General features: G+C 37.8%; 4 protein-coding genes and 1 non-coding gene across 5 annotated transcripts in view; 2 read left to right on the plus strand and 3 right to left on the minus strand.

Annotated features, from left to right (window-relative positions):
• The window catches only part of myom1a (myomesin 1a (skelemin)), a 22180-nt gene extending 14366 nt beyond the window's left edge, over positions 1 to 7814 (minus strand). Inside the window, 10 exon segments of the mRNA XM_008434486.2 lie at positions 321 to 530; positions 618 to 779; positions 1011 to 1052; positions 1920 to 2008; positions 2145 to 2237; positions 2433 to 2590; positions 2689 to 2875; positions 2979 to 3119; positions 6142 to 6351; positions 7685 to 7814. Coding sequence (XP_008432708.1) covers positions 321 to 530; positions 618 to 779; positions 1011 to 1052; positions 1920 to 2008; positions 2145 to 2237; positions 2433 to 2590; positions 2689 to 2875; positions 2979 to 3119; positions 6142 to 6299 — 1240 coding nt within the window. The 5' untranslated portion in view covers positions 6300 to 6351; positions 7685 to 7814.
• A 479-nt stretch (positions 7815 to 8293) lies between these two features.
• Positions 8294 to 10809, plus strand: myl12.2 (myosin, light chain 12, genome duplicate 2). Its single transcript, XM_008434489.2, has 4 exons — positions 8294 to 8516; positions 9625 to 9835; positions 10024 to 10185; positions 10277 to 10809. The coding sequence occupies exons 2-4, from the start codon at positions 9652 to 9654 to the stop codon at positions 10447 to 10449; spliced, it is 519 nt and encodes a 172-aa protein (XP_008432711.1). The 5' UTR covers positions 8294 to 8516; positions 9625 to 9651; the 3' UTR covers positions 10450 to 10809.
• Positions 10810 to 10821: 12 nt separating this feature from the next.
• Positions 10822 to 14259, minus strand: bag1 (BCL2 associated athanogene 1). Its single transcript, XM_008434491.2, has 7 exons — positions 14157 to 14259; positions 13228 to 13356; positions 13077 to 13159; positions 12885 to 12998; positions 12666 to 12773; positions 12501 to 12563; positions 10822 to 12401 (listed from the first exon to the last, which is right to left on the minus strand). Exons 1-7 carry the CDS (start codon positions 14191 to 14193, stop codon positions 12312 to 12314), a joined length of 624 nt encoding a protein of 207 aa, XP_008432713.1. The 5' UTR covers positions 14194 to 14259; the 3' UTR covers positions 10822 to 12311.
• Positions 14260 to 14463: 204 nt separating this feature from the next.
• trnar-ucu (transfer RNA arginine (anticodon UCU)) lies at positions 14464 to 14555 on the plus strand. Its single transcript is given in 2 exon segments — positions 14464 to 14500; positions 14520 to 14555. It is a non-coding gene; the product is annotated as a tRNA-Arg (tRNA).
• An 855-nt stretch (positions 14556 to 15410) lies between these two features.
• On the minus strand, positions 15411 to 20094 carry chmp5a (charged multivesicular body protein 5a). The gene is made up of 8 exons (XM_008434492.2): positions 20026 to 20094; positions 19571 to 19675; positions 19439 to 19485; positions 18014 to 18107; positions 17115 to 17186; positions 16775 to 16883; positions 16334 to 16449; positions 15411 to 15855 (listed from the first exon to the last, which is right to left on the minus strand). The coding sequence occupies exons 1-8, from the start codon at positions 20092 to 20094 to the stop codon at positions 15805 to 15807; spliced, it is 663 nt and encodes a 220-aa protein (XP_008432714.1). The 3' UTR covers positions 15411 to 15804.
• Positions 20095 to 20526: the final 432 nt, after the last annotated feature.

The following is a 20526-nucleotide window of genomic DNA, read 5'->3' on the forward strand; positions in this document are numbered from 1 at the left end:
TTTCTAAATTAGGTGTATCTTCAGTATGCTCTCAGGTTTCATTGCCTGACTTACAGTTAGTATGGCCTCACTGTAACTAGCTGAGATGCAACGCATTAAGRTCTAAGAAAGTATTCAAAAAACTAAACTATTTGAAAATTATCAGGAAATTGCTCATTGCATCTACACTTTCTGTAATTAAACCAACTTAGTGACAAGAATGACCAGACTGAAACCAAATTGTTCATCTCTTGCTTGAGTCTGAGTGTTGATCAATGCAGAAGAAAGTTGTTTCTTATGTTAGCAACCCTCACAAAATTATCTCCGTTCAAAGGCTGAACTTTCATTTTGCCATAACATTTCCAGGCAATGAATTTAAGGCAYTTTACCTCTGACAAACACATAGGCTGAGTAGGAGTCAAAGCCGGATTTTGTGTTGACGCGCAAAGTGTACATGCCCTCATCTTCCTTGTTAAGGTGGGTAAGAGTGAGAGTGGCGCGTTCTCCAGACCAGTGTGTGCGGACCCACTTGGAGGGCTTCAAAGGTACAGCTGACAAGAAAAGCAAAAGTAAAGGACTATTACACTTTGCTTTAAAACAAAGACAAAAAGTTACTTGCGTTTAACTTTCTAACTTACAGTTTCTGTACCACACAACTTCAGGCTGGTACTTTTTCACAGTGGGAAAAATGATGACAGTGCAGCCCAGACTCAGTGTTTCCCCCTCACGACCAAAGGCCACTTCAAATTTGTCAATAATGCTTGTACGAAAAGTAACTCCATGCTCAGGGCAAWAACCATCTGAAAACAGAGAATAGATACTATCAAATATTRTATWTTTTTAAATTTATGTCCAATGTTTTCTTCCACTATTTGTGGTCAATGATTGTAAAATACAAATTATACTCTATAGAACTGAAGACAAATAAAKGTAGAARCCTGTTATCRTTGTACGCATTTTACAGTAAAAATCATAATTTAAAGTCTTTTTTTAAAGCAAACGTGCAAATATTACTTATAAAATTGYCTTACGTGGTTTGGGATCAAATGGACCTTCTTCCGTATCTTGGAACCCTGTGAAGAAATTTATTTAGATCTATAATTTTGTGTGACAACAATTCTTGCAGTATATTATAATAAACTAAACTCACAAAAATKWATTTACACTCYCTCATTTTTTTCTTGACAACTGGYCATTTAACAATATTTGATTCCTGAGAAAAATGCTCTCATAACCGGCTGTCCATGCAGCAAATTAGCTTCCAGCACTTCAGGTGAGGATGTCCACATATAAGTAAGCTTAGGCACAAGAACTTTCAAGCTTATGTATTAGCTCAATTGTGTTTGAATAGCCAAACCATCAGCATATGTTGTTACTCAGAGATCTTCGTGGTAGAAGCACATATTTTTATGGCATCATTAGCAAGACAAAGTATTACACGTTGTTTTATCTGCCTATTATCTACTTACGTAATAGGTAGGTAACTACAAAAATAGGTTGTCATATACAAATATGACAAAAAGTATGGGTTTGCATTTAGACACAATGAATAACAGAAACAGTGCTACTGTTGACTAGCTGCTATRCAGTGCTAATGCTAGGCTGTACAAAAACAGGGTGTGTTATTGTTTATTTTGCCGCTTGTGACAAAACTACTGATRCCATTTTATTAGGATCTTTGTTTATGAGAGTCTAATATGTTATTTGGTGCTGCTTCATGCTCTAATTGCTTTGTTGAAATAAGGCACATCCATCTGCCACAAAAAAAATAAAAATKGAGAAAAGAGTTATTGCGGCACTCATAGCCCCAATCTGATGATGATGCTTGGAACTGCAGCAAATGACGTAATTATAGATCTCATCTTTTATCTTTAATTCCAGGAGTCATTAGCTGCAGCTAAGAAAGATAGAACTACATGTAAAAGAAAACAGCTACCTACTTTTGACAACAACAGTAGCTGCAGAGGAAGCTTCCCCTTTCACATTGAGAGCGGAGGCATAATACTGAGCAGTGTCCAAGAAATCGCAACTAAAAATAAAATTGCARGAAATGAGCAGTCTGTTTACATTTGACAAAGCAGGAGGTTGAACATGTGGATTATTTGCATAATGGGTGATTGATTGGAGCTGAAGCAATGCAGAGTGTGAGGTGAATGATTACCTACTTCTTGATCTCCAGGGAGTGCATGTTGTAAGTGCTTTCGGCTGTGTACTTCTCAGGATGGGCCTTGGCATCGATCAGCACATTGTTCTTATACCTTCAAGGCAGCATTAAGATTTTCATGAACTTTTGTAGTTTATCTTTCTGACATGAAATTAATGTGTACAGTTTTTATGCTGTGGTTCTTGAGGGAAAAAAAGGCAATTGTTTCCTTTGAATTTCCACATAATAGCTGATTGTTGTCATCAGCCTCTTGTAATAATAATGTTATTAAACTTGAACTGTAACTTACCAGGCAATCCTTGGTTTTGGCCATCCGGCCACGGTGCAGTGCAGCCTGACTGTTTTGCCCTCCCACACAGTCTGTCCACGGGGCTTGACAATAAACTCCGGAGGGTGCGTCAGCCTATCTGGGTGCATTTTCTTACGAAACTCTGACCACTCCTCCAACTTCACCACGATGGGGATCCCATGTTGGGACGGAAAGAGTAAATAAGAATTGTCTTTGTGAGTCCCAGTTCATTGAAAACAGAATAAATAGGACTTACCGCTCTGTCAAATTCCATGCGCTCCGCCGATTCCCTCACATGCTTTGATCTTGTTTTCTTCTCAACCTTTACCTCCATGGCATCCCTGGCCTCCCTGACAAACAGGTTCCTCATTGCCACATAGTTGATGCCCTCCTCTGTAACATCATCCTCCTGAGCCTCCATCAGTCCCCGAACGACGTCATGGCTAAAGAAAACCAAAACCACCAGGATGTGAAAGCAAAAAAAAAAAATTACTTCAAAATGAATTTGGCGTTTAATAAAATCAACACTATATTCCTTGTACTCACTTTGCTCTAAACACAGGAATGACGTAACCTATTACTTCTTTGTCCTTGTCCATGGCCAGGTAGGTACGTTTGGCTCTTTTGGGTAGCGGGCTCAGTTTAACCACCTGCTGCCCCTTGTCTGTCTTCACAGAGGTCTTCAGGCTTAGAGGCAGGAGATGACATCCAAATTTAAAACAGTTTGTCAATAAGCTGCTGTATAAAGGKGGAGAAGTCYGACTTCAAATAAAGGACAAGACATTTTCTTTGAATTCAAAGCTTGCTGTTGTGTTTTTTTATGACTGAATTGACCTATATCAATGTCCAAAAACAAGATCTAAGGTTGTGTATTTTGTGTCTGACCCACACTGGTTGCAAACAAACAGGAAGGAAAGGTTTGTAAAAAAAAAAAAAATCTTTGCAGAAATTATCCTAATAAAATCAAGCACATTCATTTAGCTCAATCCCTAAGCCAAGCTGTTTGGAAAGTATGACTTATTCACCATTAGACAGAAGTAAGGCAGCCAACAGTCGCAGATTGATTTAAAAAAAAAATCTAAGTGAGAAATATTACATTTCACAACAAATACTGAAATATATTCTTGTCTCTTTATGAAATACTTGAAGAGAAAGTTGATAGTTTACCCCCCAAAAAAACCTGAAATATTAAATCAACTTATGAAATACTGCTAGAATGTTTTCAAAAGCTCTGATTGGTTTTGATATGTTCTGCTCAGGGGTGCACACCATGAGTGGGGACACCATAAGACAAAAAGGACTTTAGAACAAGTTTGAAAAGTATGATATAAAGAATCTGCACATATCTGAAGTGAGCTTTGTAGATGCTTTTAAAATCCCCAAAACTCTATGTGTAACAGAAGACATTCAGTTTTCCAAAATGTATTGTTGAAATCCATCTAGCTAATTTATTTATCTGTCTATACTAGGAATATTTGTTCATTTTTAATGTTTCTGACGTCTAATAAATACTTTTTCCTTGACAAGAATGAATTGTCAGGTAATAATGCCCTCCTCTGTAACATACACAACCAAACACATACATAATAAAGTATGTGTTTGGTTGTGTGTGGGGGAGGCTAAAGGAGCGACCTGCCCAGGGCAACATTTGTGGAAGAACCACCATCGGCTGTGATGAAAGTTCCACTTTTTAAACCACCAGCTGACACATTTGTTTGTAAAAAAAACACAATCATCCAAAAAAGAAGAAAAAAAAAAGAGAGAAAAGCTGCAGTGCATTTCTGAAATAACTCCACTTGCTCATTGGCCTTATGTATACCTCCTTAAATAAAAATGTTTGTTACATAAAGCCATCTAAAACCAATTCTCCAGTCAGAAAAGATGTTGCATTTACTTCCACCCTCCAGACCCTGACTCGATACTACTCTCTGACTCATTTACCTCTCAGACTTTCTTTTCCTTTGCAGGATTTATAAATGGAACAAAAACTAGCGGATATGAAGCGTGGTGTAAAGGTCCACTTTAAAGCTTTGCTTTCACTTAAAATAGGCCTTCCTCTCTTTTTTAGATGGCTCAGAGTTGGATATCTGTTTCAGACTTACGGGATCATGGTCACGCAGTATGCTGGATGCAAGTCACAGGAAAACATCTGAAGTGAGTGCGTTAAGAAGTTATTTCCGCTGCTGACTCACCAGGTGCACTGAATGGGCAGTCAGGGGCATCAAAAGTTTTTAGCTTTAAATGAGAGTTTCAGTTCTTAAAGTCTAAGAAGAAATTATGTTCCACTTAGTCACATTAATTCTATAGGGAGAAATATTTTCGCCCTAAAGAAAATTTGAAACAGAATATAGTTCTAGAAGCACAAGTGCACATGCAGCCGGTAACGTACAGCTGCAGTGGTATTATTTACAACAGGGGTTGTAAATAATACCCCTATTTACAACAGGGGTTGTAAATAATAGGGGAATAGTGGTTTGGGAAAATTTCCAGTCTTTCATACAGCGTATTTACAGTTGGCCTGAAGGCAGCGCTTCATGTCAAAGTGTTCAGAAATAGCTCAGCTGTCTAAGAATATAGCTGGCAGCTCTCGGCTACAGCTGAAATTCTTTCCCTGACCTCGTTTAGAATSAACATGTCCGACATGTACAYGAGCTCCACTAAGATTAAAACAGAAAGCAAAAAACATATTCCCCTGTGTTACAAGGCAAGTGCTTGTAGCACAATGGTGTCGTTATATGTACCAATGTACCAATCTCCTGCGATGGACTGGCAACCTGTCCAGGGTGACCCCGCCTCTCACCTGAAATGTCTCGCTGGAGATGGGCCCCAGCACCCTCCTGACCCCACTAGGGACAGGGGTGTAAGAAAATGGACAGATGAACGGACGAATGGATGGATGTACCAGTCTCTAGTAATGTGGTTTGGCAATTGTAAATCCATTGACTTTGCATAGTGAAACCATAATGTCTTCAAATGCCTAGAATTRAAACAATTATGTTGCCTGAAAGATAAGATAATGTTTCCAGCGTATCTGATACTGATAACAACATCATATTTGGAGTGTCGAGCATTTTCACGCTGACATTTTTTCAAAAGACAAAGACATGTTTTAAAAATCATCGAAAGATGCATTTGAATCTGAATTGAAACTTAATTACAACACAGTAAACTAATCTAATTTAGGCCTTTAGGTTTAGTAAACAACATGAACATAACTTTTTTGAGTTGTTAAGATGAGAGTTTCAAAATTATGACGGTAACAGAATTGCAATAAGCCCAACTAAAAGAAAGAATAACCAGTTTTTAGATGGGGAAAAAAAACAACTCTCAACAATTTGTCTTCATACATTTGGATTGTAAATGTTGAAATAATGAATCCTGCTAAAAAAATATRTAAATAAAAAGACTATTTGCTTAAACCTAAAATAATATTCTGACCTGGCTTTAAGGAAGAAAACACTGTTTTTTTTTGTTTTTTTTATAAATAAATAAGAAAGAACTCGGAGTTAGAAAAAATAACTTGTTCTTTCTGCACCTCAAACTACTTGCTAAATCCTACCACCAGACTCTAAGTGAAAATGCAAAGATGTCTAGGAAGCTGCATTTCAGGCACCTTGATTAAAGGTGAATAGCAGCCCACATCCAAAGAAGTTTGCTTTAGCTTATTTCTTGCTGTTATTCAGAGACTATATCACTTTGGACCTCTTACCGATGACTGCTGGTCTTGCGAGTTGAGAAGGCCTGCTTGCTAACAGACGACCTGGTGCTCAGGTAAAAGCTGCTCTCATAGTGCTGCTTCTCCTCCAGCTGTTGATGCAGCTGCAGCTTCTGCTGCTGCTTCTGAGTCACTTGCASTGATCCTGACATCCCGAAGGGCCGCTCCGCCAACTTACAATGGCTGCCCTCTAGTTTACCCGCTCTGCAAATCAATCTCACTGTTATTACGATAGTCTGATTTCTGAGCTGGAGGTTAGGGAAAAGCAGAGCATGATCATTAGGAATTAGGAAGGATGGTTTAGGGAATTAGTGACTGATAAAAAAAAWMTGTTGTTTTCTTTCTCCAAGTCGGGGTTATGAATGGTTATGTTTTAACAGCTRAAGGGTTAGCTCTGCCCAGGATCTACCTCTACTGTGTTAAATGAAGCAGCAGGTTATAAATGAACTGCAGCAGAAGTTCTCAACATTCACTATTTTTATTTTGTGGTAGTTTAATTCAGAAAACMTCCAGAAGAGGAAGATAAATAACARAAATACTGCAATATTTCTCTCCTTTATGGTTATAAGCTATTCAATTATCATGTTTGATGTAATGTATACATTTTTACRAAGAGGTCTTCTTATCAGCTTATTAATACAGAAAAGAAGAGCATAATGAAATAATGGACATATTACCAAATAGCTTTACAGAGTTCAGGCCCATGTGCCATTTAGTAGGTAGGGGTACCCACAGGTCTARCAAGTGKTTGTTCCTGCTGAGTAAACTATCAAAAAAGATAAGCTAAAAAAAAGAAAGTAAGAGAGATAATATGCAAACATTCTGAGAAAAAATGCTCAAAGTTAGGCATAACGCCATAAAAAGTGTGAAGAATGATTCAAATCCGTTTGGACAAGCTGTCATAAATACGACAGCATAACATTATGCACAGWATAAGACACACAAACATAAAGTGAGCTACAACAATGTCCAAAAAAAAACAACAAAAAACTGCAAAATACCACTAGAGACACAAGTAACAACATTGTCAGGAAACTATTTTGTACAGTGTTTGTTAGTGCAGAGTTTCAGGATAAGCTAGAACAAACTGGAGACAAATRATCCCAGGCTCCTTTGTTTTATAATCCCTTCATGGTCACAATAACTGGTTAGTAAYGAATAAGTAACTAATGGATGGCTTGACGGATTGAAAAAAATGCATGTAAAGTTTGTTCACAGTGATACCTGTTTAAACTGAACTATAAGCAGAATCAGAAGCCTAAGCCACGTTATAATTATGTTATTGTGAATCAAAGACATGCAATTYGGAATATGACTCTAAAACAAACAAGACTTTGTTAGACAGGGGCATAATTAAAAAATATCAATTAACATGTTGTTAAAGATCAATTAACCTGTTATTAATAGAAAATAAAAAAACTCATGACACAAAAACAAGGCCTATTGCAAGTGTTGGAAATGTACAGACACAAACAAGACAAACTATAATTTAATGAAGTTGATGGAACTTAACAAGAAGATACAAGCCTTTACTTACCACCAACAGCAATTTACGAGTCCACAACAAGAAGAAAAGGTGTTTTATTCCAAACAAGCAAGCTCAGATCCAGCAAAAGCAGTAGGGTGAGGGTCAGTGGACAGGACAGCAGTCCACTGAGCAAAAATAAGGCTGCCACTCGGCAGAAAGCGCAAGACACCGTCAGGACCTTTTAAGGTGAGGGCAGCTTTAAATTTAGACCATGAGAAGGGTGCCTGCCCCTCAGCTGTTCCACTGTACTTCAGAGACATGTTTAAAACACCTCTAGTGCTGTGCCTGAAGCACAATCATGTGAAACTTCACAATCACATTCCAATGATAGACACAAGACCATTTGTTCACTGCTCTAGTTTATGACTACCTTTTTGGTCATGTTTATCAYCCTTACTGTTAGTGATTAACGTTAAGCTATGTTGAATCATACATTTGGATCACAAACATGTATATCTCGACTTTCACTTGGATGTGTGAAGATGTCTAAAATGTATGACTGCTTTAAACCAGTTTACTAGAAACACATGTCATTGCTGCCACCTAGTGGTGYAAAATAGTAACGCTAAACATTATTTTTAGGGAAAATGACAAAACACTTTATCATGGCTCTACTTTGTTAACTTCAGAGAATGCATTCCCTTCTATCAATATAGATAATCATTTATTTGTTACATTTTTATTTTCTAATGTTAACCAAAAGTAAYAGGGACGATTCGGAATGAATGGAACATTCCAGATAAATAGTTGGTTCTTTCCAGCTCAGCTCCGCTCTGACTGTGGGATGTGCTGATAGCTTTGTGTACAGCTATTTTTCTACACATTTTACATTTCTTCTAAGGTGGGTCAATCATTTTYCGTCCAAAGAACGCTCACGAAACATATTGGTTTTGAGAACAAGCAATATATTTTCCTCTTTGAATTCGTTCTAGCTACTCTGAAGCTAACYGTTATGTAGGTCAGAGGAGATGGCTAATAACACGCTTTGATTAAATTGTGTTATATACGGGAAGCGTTCTGGGTTGTACATGGWTTATTGCAGAGGAGAAGTGTCAGTATATATATATAACCCCAGAATTAAAGACGTGGTTTATGTAATATATTTTACGTTTGGCACAGTAGCGCTAGCATATGTTCTGATGATCTTTAATAACAACACAAATAACTTGCATAAATATGATTCTATTACATCTGAAAAAAAAAAAATAGAAACATTTTTACAAAAACATTTATGTCAATATGTGTTTATGAAGAGGTTCTGCAAGATAGGGATTAATGTATTTCATATTGATTGTTACATTTCCTACGTCCTTTGAATGCGGTTTAACAGTTGCCTTCACCTCCAGTTTTCAGWGGGAGTTTCACCCTGATATTAAATAAAACAGGCTGTAGGGTCTCATACTTTTGATGGAAAATTGTAATAGTCAAGTAAACACCACCCTATATGCTTACAGCGAGATCTGGATAAACAGAATATGAAAAGTTTCCAAACTTTTTTCTTATCCAACTGTCTGTAGTTTTCCAGATCTGACCATCCTTCTCTCAGTCACCATTCATCTGTTCAGCTGTCCATCGCCCATCCATCGAGCTACTTCTTTGGTTTGCCCATTCATCTGTCCGGTTTCTYTTTCTGTTTACCCATCTTGTCAGTTTGTTTTTGTATGTTCTTCCATCCATTTTGAACCTTTGCGTTATACTTTGAAAAAGACAAAACATGGACTAAGAATTCTGGAAAATGTGTGGATTCTTGCAAGTGTTATAAAGTCCAGCTTGTCAGCTCTGTAAAAAAGTATTTTTACAAAGCAAAACTTTTTGTGACTTATTACTTCATAAATAATAATCCCATAGCATTTGTCATCAACCTGCATCTAGAGGTAGATAATTGAGCTAAATGATCTCATACTGTTGCCCAGCCCAGGCTGACAGCTTCACCGCTGTCTCCATTACAGGTAGAGGGGGGGCCACCAGACGGCATCATGTCGAGTAAAAGGGCCAAGGGGAAGAACACCAAGAAGCGTCCCCAGCGGGCCACCTCCAATGTGTTTGCCATGTTTGATCAGTCTCAGATCCAGGAGTTCAAAGAGGCTTTCAACATGATCGACCAAAACAGAGACGGATTTATCGACAAAGAAGATCTCCACGACATGCTCGCCTCATTAGGTGATATTTGTAATCACAGATTCAGTTGATCAATAATACAACTCTTTATAAAGGCATTTTCCGACATGAGAATAAAAATAAAGATTTAAAAACATGATGTGCTATTTCATCTTGTAAAGCCATTRAAGTTTAAATATGGGACTAAAGCAGAGCAACAATGACCTTTTGTTTTGTTTGGCATTTGCCAGGTAAAAATCCTACTGATGAGTACCTGGAGGCCATGATGAATGAAGCCCCCGGCCCAATTAACTTCACCATGTTTCTRACCATGTTTGGAGAAAAGCTGAACGGCACTGACCCAGAGGACGTGATCCGCAACGCGTTCGCCTGCTTCGATGAAGAGGGCACAGGTATGTTGGAACTTTCACCGAACCGCATTTTCGCTTCCCTGTCTACAAGGCGAGGAAGTCGATAGCATTTCAACCCRTTTTCTCCTCTCAGGTGTGATCCAGGAGGAGTTCCTGCGGGAGCTGCTCACCACCATGGGCGACAGGTTCACCGACGAAGAAGTGGACGAGCTCTTCCGCGAGGCGCCGATTGACAAGAAGGGCAACTTCAACTATGTAGCTTTCACACGCATTTTAAAACATGGCGCCAAGGACAAGGACGATTAGTGGCGGGGGATGTGCCCTGTTGAGGTTCATGCTGTACTCCATTTGCATTTTGAAACGGGTTAATATTTTATTTAGATCAGCTATATCCTTAGTTTGGCTCATGAAAAATCCTCTCTGTGGTATATAGCCTGTTGAGGGTCATGTGTTTAAGCTGCTTCTTGGACCTCTGGGTCCCSTTCTAATCTTTATTTCAGAGCTCATTTTGCACATCTTTGACCACATTTCAGGGTCCAATTATGTAGGAAAGGACCCTCGCGGAGAAARCTGGAAACAAACTGACACGAGGTGTTTACTTAAGACTAAGTAACTTGTGTTTTTGTAGGAATGTTTTGACATTAAATTGTGTTCTGAGACCAGTGACGGAACCTCTCATCATTTTTCAAAACATTTTATTTCAAAACAAAGGCAGATGCTTACGACTTGTCTTGCCATTCTACAAAAGAAGACAATAAATTTGACCAAAACTGCAGGTGACTCAGGATTTCTTGATGTGGAATAACAATGCATGGAAAAACGTAGAACTAATCCTGTCCATAGTGGSCACTGCTGTTGACAGTGGTTGTAGTTTCAATGTTTTCCTTTTTGGTGCATCAAGCAGCAGACTTGCATGTTTAAAATCTACAGTCGAAACCCCAAATAAGGTTTTTTTGTATACTTAAGAAAAGTTCTCAAAGTTTAGTAACAGTTGCTTTAAAAATTAAAAATTGAAGTATTCTCATTTATGTACTAACACACACACACAAAAAAAAAAAAACACTTCCATGCATACAGCGATTACTTTATATATGCACCTACATTAGAGTGAATGGACCTGACTAACCTGCAGATTTAGGAAGGTTTCTGAGAAAATTTCCCTTAACTTTAAAAGTRCCAGCCATGATGAGACCTGGGGTCATTCGCCTTCTTTTGTTCTTGTGTCCAATTACGACACATCTAATGTACGTGACGTTTGGAGTATTTAACATGTAAGCAGCCAACTTCAACAATATTCAATATAACTACATGAATGACAGCTGCTTCCAGGTTCAGTGTTCTTAACATTTCCTACTGCGATGATTAAGTTCCTACACAATCTGAAAAAGTAGACACATTCATTTTGGTATCTTTCAAGTCTGGACCAATGGCGTAAAAAGACAAAATGGAAAATATTYTATGTTCAATTGCTAAAACTTGTATGAAGAATTTTTAAAATTAGAACAGGACTGAGAACTTTGTAAAATTGATTCTGAAAAAATATTTGAGCCCAAGATTACTTTTTGCCCTCTTGATTTGAAGAAGTAGTAGGGACAGAGGATGAAGGAACTCAACATAAATGTGTCCCTGACCTCAAGTAAACATCTAACGCCTGTAAAATCGATATAAACCACAAATGGCTTTGCTGTTACAGAATGAGTGCAAGCCCCTGTAGAATCGACCTCAATCTTGAACAAGAGTGGACTGTTGGGGTGCTGTGGTGGYGCAGGGGTTAAGCACAACCCACATATGGAGGCCCTAGTCCTCAATGTGGCCGTCGCAGGYTCGATTCCCGGCCTGGTGACCTTKGCCGCACGTCTTCCCCCTTTCTCCTTATGCTGTTTCCTGTCAATTCACTATCAAATAAAGGCCACTAGAGCCAATAAAGCCTTAAAAAAATAAAAAAGACTGGAGTGTTATGGTAGAAAGTATACAGACTGCAGAGGTCCAGTATGTATTCAGACACCGATGTTGATAACCAACAGCCCATGTTTTCAAATGATTGATTGTTTGTCCCTACAGCWCCCTCTTCACAATAAATAAAGTAGGATCTGCTTCTTACTTGAAGCACTCTGAGACCTTTGCTTTGCTCACAGAGCAACTTAAAGCACACGACATAGGGGAGTTGATTACTCTGCCAGAGCCAGGTTTTTAGACTGGATCTTTGATAGGTGGTCTGATATACAAGCCTCGATCCTGTCGCACTGAGCCAGAAAATCCTAGAAATATACAATGATTTGTAGTTATTGTTTTTTATAARACAGTTTTCAATAAAACATGAATGTACCTTTTAGAAAAAAAAATCCATATAGGCTAACCTGCACTGTTTTCACAAGACCCTTCTTCTTTGTTCTGCAGTCGGTAAAATTKTCTGGGATGGCCTTAAAAGAGAAGATGGTAATGTTAGGTCAGACAAGTCAAAATCAAAATAATTAAAAAAAAAAAAAAACACCACATGAATACAAAATAGCAGAACAGATTACCATGGCATCTATCTGCTCCAGGATTTTCATGAACTGCTCAGCTGCTATTTTTACTCTGTGATCTAGTTTACTGAGCGCTTCTGCCTGGAGGTCTTTTGCGAGGAAGCCCTAAAGAAAGAAAGAGCAAAGAACTATTGATGCTGACAACAGACTGAAAGACACGTCATGGACAACAACGGCTAGTAATCGATAGTTACCATGCCGTAACCGATTGCTTACGTTCTTTAATCCAGTTAATTCCCCATCTACCATCTCCAGTTTTTTAGCTGTCTGCTCCACAGACTTTTCAATTTCTTTCAGCTTCTTTAGTTCAGCCTCTTCCTCTGGGCTGTTCTGTTTGCAGATTACAGTGAGTATCTCCTCATTTACACAGCATCAAGACACCAGACATGGCGCACGCAAAGTCCTCACCCGCTTTCCAATCATCATGAGTTTGCAGCCCTCTTTCACTCCGCAGCTGGAGAGACTCGCTTCCATGTCCTTCAGAGACTTTCCTGCAAGACTTGGTGTTGGAGATCAAACAGAAAACTCAAGTTCACTTGTGAGTTCAATAGCAGCTTACCTTTAAAAATGAGTTTCTGTGAGGCCGGTGGGACCCCAGTAGCTTCATTAAGAGCGTCTGATAAGTCTTTAACAGTGGGTCCCGTTCCATCCTCTTGACTTGTTAGAGTGATGCTGTGCTTAGTTGATCCTGAGAAGGAAAAATAAAACTGAATTTAAGAAAATATTAGCACCACTACCTAAAAGTGTGATCATTGTTTCATCAGTAAATTGAGATTTTGAATGGGAAATTATTGTTGTCAATAACAATAAATTACTTTGTTTTGTTTTTTTATTATTTTTTTATTTATGAGAGACTTGAAGTAATTACAAATTACGTGTTRTTTTTATTTTAGATTTTTCTTAGCAATGAGGGTAAGCTACACTAGTATTTAAAAACTGCATTCCTTCATTGTGTGATTGTTTTAAATGCTASCCTGAGAAAGATGGATAAATTATAGCAAACATGAGGTAAAAAGCATATTTTGCAGAACTCAAATCCTTCGAAATTGCATAGTGTTATCCCCTTTACTTTTTAAATAATACTGTTAGCATAAACATCAACGAAAAATAAATAAATTACGTCTATAATGCTCGATTAAGATTGTTTTGTACATCATCACGTGACAAAATGTATTCAATACATGTCAGATTAATAGGGGAGTTATTTAAAACATACATAACTGTAAAAATAATAATGCAGTTTAGAACAAAATAAATACGAAACACTGATTTCAATCAAGCCCTGGCTGTAATTAATTTAGTTGAAACGAACCAATTTACTGGATCTGTTTTCTTTACGATGTCAAATGTTTGAAATGTGATAACCCCATTCAAATATGAACTGTAATGAGATACATCAGTTTAGCATCACCTGGCACCTAACTACACTTAAAAAAACAAACAATCATTCAATGACAAACTTAACGTTATAATGTAGAAGAGTTTTACCGTATGCGACAGTCACAGTAATTGTTTGCGCTGACATTGTTGCGTTCCAGCTTCCGTCCTCACATACAACGCTAATGCAGCTAACTATAGCTAACGGCGAACATTTCCGGTTAACACCGGAAGCACTTATTTATTTAATTATATATCTTTATAAAAATATTTCTGGATAAAAGTACATGCATTGGATAGCTAACTCTCCAAAAATAATAATCAGAAGGTTTTATTATTGTCAAATATACCTATAAATATAGTGCCAAAAATATGACATGTGCGATCACGTGGGAGATCTGACACACTTTCTCTGACTGGCTCTGTGGCGCAATGGATAGCGCATTGGACTTCTAGCAAAACTCTAGAGAAGAGATTCAAAGGTTGTGGGTTCGAGTCCCACCAGAGTCGCWCTTTTCAGGGAATYAAATCAAAATTTGGCTGGAACAACTTCGCCATTAAATACTGACTACTACAAAAAACTGTTATATGTCAAATTCAGATATTGATAAATTGTAAAAACTGAGCAGTCATGAAGTTGTTGTTTTACTACCCTTTGTTCTTTTTCCCTGTGGTGTTTTTAAGCAGACTGCTCTAAACATTTTGTTTTTTAACCTTGCAATGAACTAAAATACTGAGCCTTGCAAAAAGCATATTACATATTTATTTAGTTTGAGCTATTTATATTTATTTTTAGCAGATTATGTAAAAGTAACTCTGGATCTCTGCAAAATATGAATCAAATTAAAACATTCTATCTTCTGCAAAAGAAGAAACCCTTACAAAACACAATAAATGCTTACATGTTTTCCTCCAAAAGTTTGCTTTGTCATTAGCTTTTCATTGATTTTGCAATCTCCAATACTAGAATAAAATGTTCCAGGATATAACAGTGCTTCTACAAAAGTGTATCTTTTTTTTCCCTTGAGAAGTCCAAATATTCTTTCCAAAGGTTTTGCAATAGCTTGCACAAACAGAATACATTCATGCGGTATAGCTATACGTCGCAAAATTATTYAAAAGAAGAAGACAGGTTTTGCAGGATATGATCAGTAATCATATGCTGATCAAATCAGTGCAAAAGCATATTTATGAATGCTATCTAAACRTTGGTTTCAACACTTGTTTTTCATTTTTCATTGTATTTCTATATTGTATTACTTGGTAAATAAGTTGAAAAGTAGTTCAGCAAGAAGACTGCTGAACTACAAACCCCTACAGAGAAAAAAAAAAACAATTATTATCAATAAATTACAAACAAAATGCTAAGATAAAAGACATCATTTATTTTGCACGTTTCAAGTACCCCTGCAGATATTTTAAACAAGTAGAGCGAGGGAATCAGCTCCACCKTGGAGAACTCAAACAAAACCGTAAGGACTTGACCGAGACACAAAGCTAATAAATAKGCAAATAAGTTAATAACAAAAGTCATGAACAAAACCAAAAACGTTTTTGAGGACAACAGGTCGAAAACGATGGCAAACGCTTTTTTTAAAGGCCACATGCCAACATGGTAGTAGTAACCGTACACAATCCAACACCAGGGCAGCTTCAAAGTAGTAGTGTGTTCAGATCCAACGGGTTTGCATGTATAAATGTTACTCTACATAGAAAAGTGTTTTCAGTTGAAGTGCAGTCGTCTTCACGTCATCTTTGTTTACGAGGCAGGAATCTGCGGAAGGCCAAACTCATCCACCAAAACCCCGTCCTGAAAGAGAAACAAAGAGAGTTTTCTCTAAGAGTATAATTCCTTTATTTTACAGAAAACTGCCTAAAAGACACATCTTACTAAACTGAGATATTTAAAAAAAAAAAAAAAGAGTACACGCTTCAACTTATTACATTTATATCCTTGAGATCCTTTTTTTCTCAAATGTAATTTCTGAACAAAATAATGTCAGCAGACCGCCGTGTGGATTTGTGGGAAAACTTACTCATATTTCTACTAGAAAAAAAACAACTAAAAAATAAAAAACATACATCCTTTTCCTCCCACTTTAACACATACTTTGTGTTAGTTTCACACATAAAATCCATTAAAGTAACATTGAAATTTGATTAAAAAAAAAAAAAAAAAAGCAGAAAGGTTCAAAAAATACTTCTACATAGCAGTGGAGAGGATACTGTACTGCGAGGCTGAAATGTCGCATTGGATCCGCCGGTAGCGGTGATGTCTGGACCGCTACCTTGTTTGTCTTGCTGTCGCTGGGAATTCCTTCTGGGATAGACGGAGCGGCCGACGCTTCGTCCAAATAGGAGGTGTCGTCATCCAGCAGCAGCTCATCCCCCAGGGCGTCCAGCTCTGAAACAGTTTCAAATCCACGCTTATTTTTGGAAARCCAGGAAAGCTGTAATTATCATTTCCAGTCCAATTTACAATTCATTTCATCGGTTCATTTTCAACACAGCCCGTCCTGCTTAGCGGGCCTCATTTCTTTTGCTGTCAGTGAGGCCGGCAGACAAGACTGATTTGCAGGATATTATTTTCTCTCATCGCTTGTTGCGACGTAATTAGAAATCTGTTGTTGATGCTTTCCCTCTCATTAACTATGATCAGTCATTGTGAAATACCCATTTGCCCAAAATATGCAAAATATGAAGAAAACCTTTAAAGTTTTACGCCCAACCTGCTTCGAGATCCTCCTCGTCGATGTCTGGGGTGCAGTAGCTGCGGCTCAGGGACTCCTGCACCTCACTGGCTTCCTCCATCATGTCTTCCAGCTGGTCTTGTAAATCCTGCGAGTCCGAAGAAACACATTTCACATGAAACAAACAATAAGTTAAAGTTACATGAGAAACAGAAGCGACTTCCAATTAGCTCTCAGTTTTCTTATTACTGCTTCCTAAAAATCCCCAAAATATTTGCTGGTGTATTAAAGATAAAAATGCTCCTTCTGCTAGTTGGCAGCCTTCTGTGTAACAGAGTCAATCAAAGGACAGGAGAAAAGGGGTGTGTCCCAAACATACATCGATCTGATCGAGCTTGACGTCCCTGTAAGCTTTTTTCATTTCCTTTGCACCGATCTTCATCGCCTCCACCTGGGGAGAGAAAACAGGCAGAAGAATGTATATTTAGTCGCTGCCACTATAATCGGACGTGTCGAGAAGAAGACGGGTCAAGACAAATCTGTGTCCTGTGATCGTTGGACTGCAGAACAAAACAGGATTAGATGCCTGGAGATTTAGCTGCAGGTTCTGCTCTGGTGTTTCAAAGTCACAAAGGTGGCTCTCCGTCAAGACACTTTCATTCCTGATGTCTTTATATGTTTTCAACATGAGCCATTTCTTTGATATTTTATCATTCACTGAACTCACCTCCAAATATTTCTTTAATTCTTAATCTAGCCTGAACTGTTTTAAATACAACGGGGATTTAAAGCAATTTGGTGAGCAATTTCCAAAGGACTGCTGCTAAAAAAAAGAAGAAAAACTAAATTTGTAAAATCAAAAGAAAATTGAACCCATATGTTTAGATCCTGCAGCATGGATGTTAACCAAAGTAGCAATTACACTGAGCAGAAAGCAGCTGAAACACCAGTTGTTACATTTTACAACGTCCAAAACAAGAGCACAAGGTTTATGGCGCAGGACAACATTTTCTTTTTTTCTTTTTTTTTTTTAAAGATTTGTTCGACTATCTGTTGGTCAATTAAACCAGAGATAGGAACTTTTATGTCATTGGTAACAGTTAAGTGAGTCAGAATGTAGTAGTAATTAAATGTTTTAATTACTACTACATTAAAACATTTAATATAGTAGTAATCAAGGCCTTTTTTTTATTTTTATTTTACCTTTCATGTAATATCAGATCCGGACTTCCCTAATCCTGATAGTTAGTTCTTTTATTCAAGATTTTAGTCTCTTACTGTAGTTTTCGTGTCCTTCAAAGTCTGGATTGTGTAGTTAGCTTGCTCCATATTGAATGACTGCTGRGCCAGCTGCTCCCTTTGACCTTCATACCTGAGAGAAAAAAAAACAGTACAAAAGTTTCAGACATCTCATCCATCCCCTGACTATGTTTTGACATTTACGTAAATAAACTTGTACCGTCACCATCCTTCTTGTCAAGTTTTACATCCCGCAAACAGTCGCAATTTGTTCTCTTAAGGACTTTTCATCCATTTCWTCTGTCACATTCAGAGATGAGCAAAAGCGGCTTCTCAAATACTGAAACTCCCTACAGCAACACTTTGAAAATGTAACATTTTAAACAGCAATTTAAAGACGAGGTTCAATGGACGTCTGTTGTTGCTTTTGCTACTCGTCTTCTCATTGGTGTTATATAAGTTGACGTGTAGATTTATTCAAAAGTGCCTCTTCAAACTGAGGTTGTGAATCTCAGTGAGGCTAACCTGCATAAATAAAGGTGAAATTAGTTACATTTTTAAASCCTGAGCAACATGCCCTAAGGAAAAATATTATAATAATATTATATGCCTATTTGGAATTTAAAAAAAATATTTGTTTGGAATATAATAAAATAAAACAATCCTTTAATTGCCCTCCGATGGGGGAAAYTGCAGTGTACTAGCACTTGAATAAAAAGTAAATGCAGACCCTGTAGATGCAGGTGTAGAAATTGTGTTTGTCTTTTTGGTGCAAATATGTAATATGTACAAGAAAATGGAGATCTGTGCAAAGAGCAGCAGGCGTGTAAACAGTTTATTTGGTGTGTTGGTGGGATTACTGGTTAATCATTCTGACTTAAAATTGAACATTACTCAAGATTACAAAAAGCACACATTGTAGACAAGTTTAAGCTGAAGGTTAAAATGATGAAAAGCTGGCCAATACTAAATGCTGTCTGCTGCCACAAAACTCCATCCAAGAGTTTGTGAGTACTACTACCTACCTACCTACCTACCTACCTACCTACCTACCTACCTACCTACCTACCTACCTACCTACCTCTACCTACCTACCTACCTACCTACCTACCTACCTACCTACCTACCTACCTACCTACCTACCTACCTACCAGGACCTTTTTCTGAAGTAAACTGGCTTAGTAACTTGGTTTTAACCAGATAGTTTAACCTGGAAATGGTTAAATGGAAAAAGAATGCCTCCTGTTGTCAAAACCCACCTTTAAACAGCGGCTAGCTCTTGTTCCTAACTCACTTTAATCTGTCATTTGTTTTCACCTCACAAATTATAAAARTTTATARTTTGCGAGTACCTGATTCCCAGGTGCTTCATTTTGAGAACCTTAAATATAGTCAACGAAGTTGTTGTAAATATTCATTTGCATCAGAGATGTAGATCCAATGTGTCAGTCTGAGTATACTCACATTCTCTTCTGCTTTAGGACTCTCATGGCCTTCTGCTTCACCATATTCTGCATTCAGGATTAAACACAAACATCAACAATCGACTTGTTTTCCTTCATTCAGAAGAACAATTTCAGCACATCCTTTCCATACCTTTGAGGGCCCATCTCTCATCTTTTTCAGCTGATCYTTGTACTTCAGCAGCTCGGCATCGAGCCTGCCTATTTTCTTTTCAATGGACTCTGACCTGGCATCCACCTAAACGAGGACGGGATCAATTGAAGTTAATGATTTYCAGCAKCCTGTGTTYAAAATGACCTGCATTTGTGAGTGTGTGAGCATTAGAGGTAACAGTGAGGTACAGGCTTTTCAAATAATTGAGACTAACAMACATTCATTCGTCCATATCCGACACAGCAAGTTCGGGTGTAAAAGAGCAGATGTTTTGTTTGTGTTATATGTCAGCGGGAATAATTAACAATAACCTGTGAGGTAATTAGCCCAGYATTGACAGCATTTCTGTRGCCGTGTTAGCTAAGCAACACCGTCGTTGGTCACATAAAGCAGTCATAAACAACAACAATACCTCTGATGCTGACAATACTCACAGTGCTGATGCACTCCGACAGGTTCGGAGGAGGCGCTTTGGGCTTCCCGCGTCCGAATATTCTGTTCATTTTTTTAAAGTCTTTAATTACCTCGAGGTTTTTAGTTTCCTTTAAAATAATAATAAGTATCAAACGGGAAAAGATTCCTGCATTAGAGCCGACCGGAAATAACGGTYCGCACGCAAAAACGTCGTGATTGGTTAGTGCGGTGATTGTGACCAATGAGAGACTGGACTACATGTTGCCATCCAGCGGTGAGCTGAGGTACTGCATATTTCAGAGATCCCCTTTTGTCCCAACAGACATCATCCATCATCATCAGTCTTTGTTAGTTCTCCTCTGCAGAGAGGGCAGGCATAAAATGGATTGCTCTATCCATCTATCATTAACATTCTTTAATACCAATGTAATTAGCTATTTGTAAATATTTGTATAAATATTAACTGTTRCAGTTTTTCCTCAGTCGTTTTTATACATTCCTCGCATCACTTTTRGACATTT

The sequence above is a fragment of the Poecilia reticulata genome, linkage group LG17 (genome assembly GCF_000633615.1).
Source record: "Poecilia reticulata strain Guanapo linkage group LG17, Guppy_female_1.0+MT, whole genome shotgun sequence".
Taxonomy (NCBI): domain Eukaryota; kingdom Metazoa; phylum Chordata; class Actinopteri; order Cyprinodontiformes; family Poeciliidae; genus Poecilia; species Poecilia reticulata.